Raw genomic sequence first — 10275 nt, 5'->3', positions numbered from 1 at the left:
TGACACTTTGAAATGTCTGACGTGCAGTGAACACACCAGCTAGCAGCTCATTTAGCCGCGGTACTCTGATCACTTCCTCCATCTTTTCTGATGAAATAATGCTCATTTATGTGGAAATTCTTGTTGTACAAAAACTTCAGATATCTCACTGAGAAAGATGATGACTGGAGTACAGTTTTAAGCGGAAATGAGGTGTTAATCTGTGAACCGCGTCTTCAGGGGGGACGATTTTTAGGGGGCCTGTTCGGTCTGCGACACCGGCACGAGCAGCACGCGAATGGGTGATTCTTTAACTACGGGTACTATTGGCCTTGTAAATGTAATTTCCACCACACCATTGCCTTACAATATAAAGCGCCTTGGGGCAACTGTTTGTTGTGATTTGGCGCTATATACATGTGCTCTGATGTCACGGTTTGTCTCCATAGAAACTACCCAAACAATCTTTTTCATACAAACTGTTTAAAGGGACATTACAGTGTTGTGGTGGAAATTACGGCAATAGTGTGGGACAACTACATTTTGTTTAAAAAAAAAATCACAACAGTTGTATGACATTGAATACCCCAATTATGTTTTGATTATTTTACTGATATTTTATTCAGCGATATTTTAAAACATTAGAAAAAAACTTTACCATTCATTTTTATCATTGAAGATCAAAAGTCTGGGTGTGGGACAAGCACAAAACAGCAATATTTGCATATAATGATGCTGAAAAAGGTGAAAGTCATCATAGACTACTAGAACAAATTTCTTAACACACTTTCATTGTAAAGATAACTATAAAAGTGTGAAATTTCCCCTTTTTTTCTGTTTTTCATACAATATGATCAAAGGACCCGTAGTCTAAGAATCACCCCCATATAGAAATTTATAAGACAGTAAATTCAAGAAGAGAGAGTCAAATTCTTAGCATATATTTTTTAATAACAGTAATATAAAAAGTAAGAACCTCAATCTTAAGAGCATGCGTAGTCTTTATTCTAAAGCAAGATTTTTTTTTTGTTTTACAACATGTTGCTGTGATGGAAGACATGAACAGAGATCCAGCAGACGTGAGGACGGAGACATTCTTTGATTGTCTGGTTGCAAGGATTGGGAACAGATGACGTCTCACACACGCACAGTTCTTTAGCGTCAACTCTCAGCGATGACATGACGCCACACATTAAAGGAGGCGTCTGTGTTGTGACACACACACACAAAAAGGCCATTTAAAGTTGGCAGAAGTCCAAAGTCAAACAATGATTGAGGCCATAAATTTGAGGGCATTTCAGATTTTGTACCTGAGTTCCTGTATTGGCCCTGGAAATTCACAAAAAAAATGTCAGTGCAAATATGGCCCCAAAATTAATCAACAAAAACAGAAGTCCATTGTTTCAGGTAGGGCACTTTATGTCCACAACATCCCAAAATGTCATTTAAGATGCAGGTTTTCATGCGAGTGACTCATGCCCCCCCCCACCAAAAAAAGTGAATCACTGATTAAACAATTTTACTAAGCGCAAAAAATATATGTAGTATGTTTTCCACCAAAGACATAATAATCAAACCCCGGACGTTAATTCTAACATTAAAAAAGGAATCTGTTCAGCTCTAAATAACTGAGCTACAATTACAGAAGAAATGGAATCTCAGCATGTTGTGAAGGCACCAACATCAGAACAGCTAAATACATGGAAACAACAAATTTCTGCAAAGTGCCTCAGATAAAAACACAATTCAGCGTATATCACCTTAATCATAACGTAATGACGAACAGAACAGCAGAGAGCGGTGCTAAGGAAAGATAATGAAACAGAAATGTCGCTGGATTATGTGTGAATAAATGTGCGCGAGTACAAGCTGGAGTTTGGTCCCTCTACCCAAAGGTGGCGCCACAGTTGGGACACCTCCTCTGGCGCAGTGCAAAGCAGAAGAGGATTCCCAAAGGGAAGAAGAAGATGGCACACAGGATCCCCAGGCAGGTGAAGTCATCCTCCAGAACACCGACTCTGCAAAAGAAAGGAAAGAATCACTTATGTTGCCTTTACACATAATGACGACAAGTCACGAATGCCACAAAGTTCTTGGCCGCTGCTCATGAATGTGATGATTTGAGGCAGAGGCGTCAGGTGTCCTCAGGAACTGCTGCAACCTGGTACTACGCGTTACGATTAATGACACGTGTTGCTGGCGAATTTTCAGGAACCATCATGCGGTGTTCCGTGCTATTGCGCGTTAACAGCGCATCGTTCTGTCATGTTGTGAATGAGGCAAATTGTCCACACACACACTCATCCATCAGCTGCTGAACAATTCAGATCGCTCCAGTTTGCTCCTCAAAATCCACAGCAGAAGAACTTTATGACTGCATGCATAGTTGGCCTCTGTGCCATGGAATGGTGCAGAAAGGAGGAGGAGACGGAGAGAGCCAGATGTGTGGCTCCACGTGACTCTCGTCTCGCTTGTTTTCCCAAACATCAGGCACAGCAGCAGCAGCAGCAGGTGGAACACCTGCAGGAGCGCGCTGATGAGCACTGGAGCAAGACTTTTAGCCGACATGGCATCACTGTCCTTCTTCAGCATATTGCAGCAATGAAACTGAATGCGGTGCAGCAGGGTTTAATTGTGCGCACGTCAGAGAAGAACGCTGTCACGCTCTATTAAGGATCACCACTAATACTGACAATTTATGTGACACACAAAATGATGCACAAAAGTTTTTCACATCAATATTTGACTTCTACGACCGTGTTAAATGTTTATCATATTTTCCTCCACATGAATATTTCACACCCATGTAATAGAAGAAACACAACATCAACTAGCAACAAATTCCGTCTAAAACATAATATAAGATCAAAGAATTACCGGGGGTGACAATTTAAAAAAAAAAATAATTTAAATCGGGTCAGCGTTGGTCAGTTTTGCTCGAACCAGGCCCACTTGAATTTCTTCCTGATGAACTTTAAATCATCTCCCTCGATCAGAACAACAGTTCATCCATTTTCTTTGTTGTTTCAACACGACGCAGAGTTCACAGTAAAATCTGTAAGTGCGTCTCTCATTTACTGCTGTTTGGACGAGCGGCGGCACGCTACATTTATCCTTCAGTCTCAGATCGGGACGTGATAACGTGAGACTTAATATCCACTGACGCGGCTCATCAGAGACATTTCCAAATGATTTTACAAATGCCGACATCATTAAATCAGACCATAGATTAAATCCGTTGCGGGCAAGGAAAACAAAAATAATCCAGAATCATTCACCATGGAAATAAAACCCAGATTTCTGGGAATTCCTGGAGAACTCCAATCACTGCATTATGTAGCCCGTTAGGCCATGACAGGGTTTGTTCTCTAAAGCCTGGTTCACACGGCAGGATTTTAAAGTTATCTTTAGGTTTCCAAAACCTGAGAGACCACACACGTGAAGATAAAAAAAAAAAAAAAAAAAATCATAGATCTAAAAGGTTTGGTCGTACAGTGTGTGGTGTTCAGCCACACGGTAAGAACACCACCACCACACACGAACATTCCCAGCTAAGACAGGAAATCTCGCAAAATCTCTCGAGATTAAACGTGACTTCAGAGTAAACAAACGGAGGCGTTCTTTAAAGGAGTGGAGACAGTGCAACGACCGGACTTTCTGGTAAGTCAGAACAGCTGTTTTGATTTTATTTTTCGCTCCGTACATCCGTCACATCACTTTGATTGGCTGCACATCACGTTCAGCAGGCTGCGTGCTCGTTTTGTGGTCGGAGGACACCACACACGTTGTGATATCGGGTCAAGACAATCCCACATGTTGAATATCCCAGATTTGCTATCGGAGCGCCCCTGATGTCCTTCCGAGCAGATCAGAGCACTATTAACACACCACAACATGGCAGGAATATCTCATAAGATTATGTTTAGCGTCATCACGATTGTCGGGGCATCCTTAGGATTGTTGGAAGGGGAAGATCGGGTCCGATATCGGCCTAATTATCCTGCCGCGTGAACCAGGCTTAAATCAATACTGGACCAATTAAAATTGTTTTTTAACCCCAAAACATCTAAAAGTAGATGTAGCTTCACAAGCATGTGCAGTATATTCCAAGGTATAAGTTGCACTTTTTTATGTATTATCAGCTCTTTAATTTGAGATTTTTGTGAATTGTTGTAGTTTAGTTTTTATTATTGCATTTATTCTTATATATATATATATATATATATATATACACACACACACACACACACAACAAAAATATAAACGCAACACTTTTGGTTTTGCTCCCATTCTGTATGAGATGAACTCAAAGATCTAAAACTTTTTCCACATACACAATATCACCATTTCCCTCAAATATTGTTCACAACCCAGTCTAAATCTGTGATAGTGAGCACTTCTCCTTTGCTGAGATAATCCATCCCACCTCACAGGTGTGCCATACCAAGATGCTGATTAGACACCATGATTAGTGCACAGGTGTGCCTTAGACTGTCCACAATAAAAGGCCACTCTGAAAGGTGCAGTTTTGTTTTATTGCCGGGGGGGGGGGGGGGGGGGATATTTGCTGGATATTGGCAGGAACTGGTACACGCTGTCGTATACGCCGGTCCAGAGCATCCCAAACATGCTCAATGGGTGACATGTCCGGTGAGTATGCCAGCCATGCAACAACTGGGACGTTTTTCAGCTTCCAAGAATTGTGTACAGATCCTTGCAACATGGGGCCGTGCATTATCCTGCTGCAACATGAGGTGATGTTCCTGGATGTATGGCACAACAATGGGCCTCAGGATCCAAAATGATCAAGATTCAAAATGCCATCAATAAAATGCACCTGTGTTCTTCGTCCATAACAGACGTCTGCCCATACCATAACCCCATCGCCACCATGGGCCACTCGATCCACAACATTGACATCAGAAAACTGCTCACCTACACGACGCCACACACGCTGTCTGCCATCTGCCCTGGACAGTGTGAACCAGGATTCATCTGTGAAGAGAACACCTCTCCAACGTGCCAAACGCCAGCGAATGTGAGCATTTGCCACTCAAGTCGGTTACGACGACGAACTGGAGTCAGGTCGAGACCCCGATGAGGACGACGAGCATGCAGATGAGCTTCCCTGAGACGGTTTCTGACAGTTTGTGCAGAAATTCTTTGGTTATGCAAACCGATTGTTTCAGCAGCTGTCCGAGTGGCTGGTCTCAGACGATCTTGGAGGTGGACATGCTGGATGTGGAGGTCCTGGGCTGGTGTGGTTACACGTGGTCTGCGGTTGTGAGGCTGGTTGGATGTACTGCCAAATTCTCTGAAACGCCTTTGGAGACGGCTTATGGTAGAGAAATGAACATTCAATACATGAGCAACAGCTCTGGTTGACATTCCTAAACTCTGTAAGTGAGATAGAGTATCTCGTCAATAGTTTTACATCCTCATTGAAGACAACTTTGGATGCTGTAGCTCCTCTAAAAAAGAGAGCTTTAAATCAGAAGTGCCTGACTCCGTGGTATAACTCACAAACTCGTAGCTTAAAGCAGATAACCCGTAAGTTGGAGAGGAAATGGCGTCTCACTAATTTAGAAGATCTTCACTTAGCCTGGAAAAAGAGTCTGTTGCTCTATAAAAAAGCCCTCCGTAAAGCTAGGACATCTTTCTACTCATCACTAATTGAAGAAAATAAGAACAACCCCAGGTTTCTTTTCAGCACTGTAGCCAGGCTGACAAAGAGTCAGAGCTCTATTGAGCTGAGTATTCCATTAACTTTAACTAGTAATGACTTCATGACTTTCTTTGCTAACAAAATTTTAACTATTAGAGAAAAAATTACTCATAACCATCCCAAAGACGTATCGTTATCTTTGGCTGCTTTCAGTGATGCCGGTATTTGGTTAGACTCTTTCTCTCCGATTGTTCTGTCTGAGTTATTTTCATTAGTTACTTCATCCAAACCATCAACATGTTTATTAGACCCCATTCCTACCAGGCTGCTCAAGGAAGCCCTACCATTATTTAATGCTTCGATCTTAAATATGATCAATCTATCTTTGTTAGTTGGCAGTAATTAAACCATTACTTAAAAAGCCATCACTTGACCCAGCTATCTTAGCTAATTATAGGCCAATCTCCAACCTTCCTTTTCTCTCAAAAATTCTTGAAAGGGTAGGTGTAAAACAGCTAACTGATCATCTCCAGAGGAATGGTCTATTTGAAGAGTTTCAGTCAGGTTTTAGAATTCATCATAGTACAGAAACAGCATTAGTGAAGGTTACAAATGATCTTCTTATGGCCTCGGACAGTGGACTCATCTCTGTGCTTGTTCTGTTAGACCTCAGTGCTGCTTTTGATACTGTTGACCATAAAATTTTATTACGGAGATTAGAGCATGCCATAGGTATTAAAGGCACTGCGCTGCGGTGGTTTGAATCATATTTGTCTAATAGATTACAATTTGTTCATGTAAATGGGGAATCTTCTTCACAGACTAAAGTTAATTATGGAGTTCCACAAGGTTCTGTGCTAGGACCAATTTTATTCACTTTATACATGCTTCCCTTAGGCAGTATTATTAGACGGTATTGCTTAAATTTTCATTGTTACGCAGATGATACCCAGCTTTATCTATCCATGAAGCCAGAGGACACACACCAATTAGTTAAACTGCAGGATTGTCTTACAGACATAAAGACATGGATGACCTCTAATTTCCTGCTTTTAAACTCAGATAAAACTGAAGTTATTGTACTTGGCCCCACAAATCTTAGAAACATGGTGTCTAACCAGATCCTTACTCTGGATGGCATTACCCTGACCTCTAGTAATACTGTGAGAAATCTTGGAGTCATTTTTGATCAGGATATGTCATTCAAAGCGCATATTAAACAAATATGTAGGACTGCTTTTTTGCATTTATGCAATATCTCTAAAATCAGAAAGGTCTTGTCTCAGAGTGATGCTGAAAAACTAATTCATGCATTTATTTCCTCTAGGCTGGACTATTGTAATTCATTATTATCAGGTTGTCCTAAAAGTTCCCTAAAAAGCCTTCAGTTAATTCAAAATGCTGCAGCTAGAGTACTGACGGGGACTAGAAGGAGAGAGCATATCTCACCCATATTGGCCTCTCTTCATTGGCTTCCTGTTAATTCTAGAATAGAATTTAAAATTCTTCTTCTTACTTATAAGGTTTTGAATAATCAGGTCCCATCTTATCTTAGGGACCTCGTAGTACCATATCACCCCAATAGAGCGCTTCGCTCTCAGACTGCAGGCTTACTTGTAGTTCCTAGGGTTTGTAAGAGTAGAATGAGAGGCAGAGCCTTCAGCTTTCAGGCTCCTCTCCTGTGGAACCAGCTCCCAATTCAGATCAGGGAGACAGACACCCTCTCTACTTTTAAGATTAGGCTTAAAACTTTCCTTTTTGCTAAAGCTTATAGTTAGGGCTGGATCAGGTGACCCTGAACCATCCCTTAGTTATGCTGCTATAGACGTAGACTGCTGGGGGGTTCCCATGATGCACTGTTTCTTTCTCTTTTTGCTCTGTATGCACCACTCTGCATTTAATCATTAGTGATCGATCTCTGCTCCCCTCCACAGCATGTCTTTTTCCTGGTTCTCTCCCTCAGCCCCAACCAGTCCAGCAGAAGACTGCCCCTCCCTGAGCCTGGTTCTGCTGGAGGTTTCTTCCTGTTAAAAGGGAGTTTTTCCTTCCCACTGTAGCCAAGTGCTTGCTCACAGGGGGTCGTTTTGACCGTTGGGGTTTTACATAATTATTGTATGGCCTTGCCTTACAATATAAAGCGCCTTGGGGCAACTGTTTGTTGTGATTTGGCGCTATATAAAAAAATTGATTGATTGATTCCTGCTGTCAGCATGCCAATTGCACGCTCCCTCAAATCTTGCGACATCTGTGGCATTGTGCTGTGTGATAAAACTGCACCTTTCAGAGTGGCCTTTTATTGTGGGCAGTCTAAGGCACACCTGTGCACTAATCATGGTGTCTAATCAGCATCTTGATATGGCACACCTGTGAGGTGGGATGGATTATCTCAGCAAAGGAGAAGTGCTCACTATCACAGATTTAGACTGGTTTGTGAACAATATTTGAGGGAAATGGTGATATTGTGTATGTGGAAAAGGTTTTAGATCTTTGAGTTCATCTCATACAAAATGGGAGCAAAACCAAAAGTGTTGTGTTTATATTTTTGTTGAGTATGTATATATGTGTGTGTTTTGATTCCTGAGAAATCCATATATAGCTATTATTAATAATGAATGCATGATTTTTTTCTGTATTCAAGTCTGGAGTATAAGTTGCAGGACCTCCTAAACTAGTTTTAAAAAATTACACTCCTGAATATACGTCAAGTTGTCCTTTAAAGACATTAAAAGTGCCTTATTCTTTTAAGGTCCAAAACAATCACCACATAAATACTGAGTGATAGTGCAGGGAGACAAGGGAAGCCACCAAGACACCCATGACAACTCTGAAGGAGATATCTGCTGCTCTAGCTGTGACTACAGATACTGGAACGGGAAAATTTTCTGTTGTATCTACAGTCATTTAGGTGCCTTCTTTCTTCTTTTGAAGATGGTCACTTTTAACCTTTTTTTTGTGTGAAAATTGGGTCATGTTTAGCACTTTTGCCTTTCAGCAAGAAGGTCCTGGGTTCAATCCTACCCATACCCATTATTCCTGTAGATCTGTAGATCTGATTCCTGTAGTGTAGTCTTGTTGTTGGTCCACTTGTAATGACAATGACAATAAATCTCATTCATCCATCCATCCATCTGGAGTTGCGTTGGGAACGGCATCCAGAGTAAAACTAAATCAAGATGCGGATCCTTAGATCTGCCATGACGACGCCAAACAACAAGGTGTGGCCAAAAAAAGAAAGTTAACAGTTTATAATATAATGACATTCACTGTAATAGATTAAGTTAAAATGCAATCATGAGTGTTACGTGACAAATATGTGAAGGAGGAAATGAAGCAAACTTGTGAGGTCGTTCTGATAGACAACATGAGTTGCATGCTACATACACACAAACATGCTTCACTCATATAACTATTGCATGCCTCCACTAAAACACATGATCCCCTGTAACACTCCTTCTAAACTGGGAGGGCTCTTTAAGACGCAACGATTTCCCAGCTCCCCTCTGCCTGTCAACGCTGCTGCTATGTCACTGCTACTGCTTCACCCCACTTCCACCTGTGGGCTGCAATCAAGGCAGAAAATATCCGCGTCTAATCATCATTCCCTCATATTTCAAGAAAGCATCGCAGGGAGTGATGATGATGATGATCGGAGCCCATCCACCAAACGTCAGAGAGGAGTGGAGGACGGGTCTAAAACAAACAAATAAATAAATAAGTCACTGTAATCACTACAAATTCAGAATGTTTTCAGTCTTCAAATGCTGACAGAAAACATTCTGTGCTCATAGCGGATAAAGTAAGTTCCAGTAAGCTGCTTTATCAGCGGGACAATCCATTTGAATCTGAACACGTTTTGAAACAAATCAAGGCTGCTGCAGCAGACTAATCTGCTTACACTAAAATATTATTGTCATTTCAAGTGTGAAAACTACAAATGTTCACTCTCTAGTTGTCACAAATAGAAAACATCATTTTGGACACACTTTGCTTCCAGTGCATCATCTGCCACAACACCTTTCTGAGCGCACAGCAACACACTTGAGTAAATCCTGAAATTAGCAGCTCTATGTACTCAATTGATTTAGGATCGAAAATTGTTTTGAATCAAATCATGACCTTGTGATTCAGAAATGAATCCTGAGATATTGAAAGATTCACACCCGATGCACATTCATAATCATTCATTCATTGTTAGAAAACAGAGAATTGGTTTGTTTAGATTTCTGAAATAGATACAATGTAGATTTTTCATTATTCTGGTGCTTCAACTTTAATTGATCAATTAGCTGAAAAGCACAAAAATATTTGTAAAAGTTATGAAATTAATCATTGTGGTCATGGTGTGGGGAAAAGAAAAAAAAAAAAAAACATTTGGCCCCACTGTCTACAATGTTAACCTTTTCTACACAAACTAGTCATTCTGGGACATCATTCTTTGAAACTGTGATGTGCAATTTATTTTTAAAACGGTCACATTTAACAAAATGAAGAAATATGTAAATTATTTATATGAAATAACTAGCAATGCTAAACTAACAAATGGGTTTATTTTAATTTAGTTTTTTTTTTTCTTTAAACACTTCTAAGCCTGTATATCCCATCAATGGGAAATTTCACTTTTTTATTTGTGC

The 10275-nt window shown here is 40.6% G+C and overlaps 1 protein-coding gene across 1 annotated transcript in view; it reads right to left on the bottom strand.

The window, feature by feature from the left end:
* Nucleotides 1-909: 909 nt before the first annotated feature.
* Nucleotides 910-10275, bottom strand: part of bri3 (brain protein I3) — a 30399-nt gene continuing 21033 nt past the window's right edge. Inside the window, exon 3 of the mRNA XM_034189591.1 lies at nucleotides 910-1997. Coding sequence (XP_034045482.1) covers nucleotides 1865-1997 — 133 coding nt within the window. The 3' untranslated portion in view covers nucleotides 910-1864. The remainder of the gene's footprint in view (nucleotides 1998-10275) is intronic.

This window comes from Thalassophryne amazonica, chromosome 16, assembly GCF_902500255.1.
Source record: "Thalassophryne amazonica chromosome 16, fThaAma1.1, whole genome shotgun sequence".
In the NCBI taxonomy this organism is placed as follows: Eukaryota; Metazoa; Chordata; class Actinopteri; order Batrachoidiformes; family Batrachoididae; genus Thalassophryne; species Thalassophryne amazonica.
This window is presented reverse-complemented; position numbering and strand designations above follow the sequence as displayed.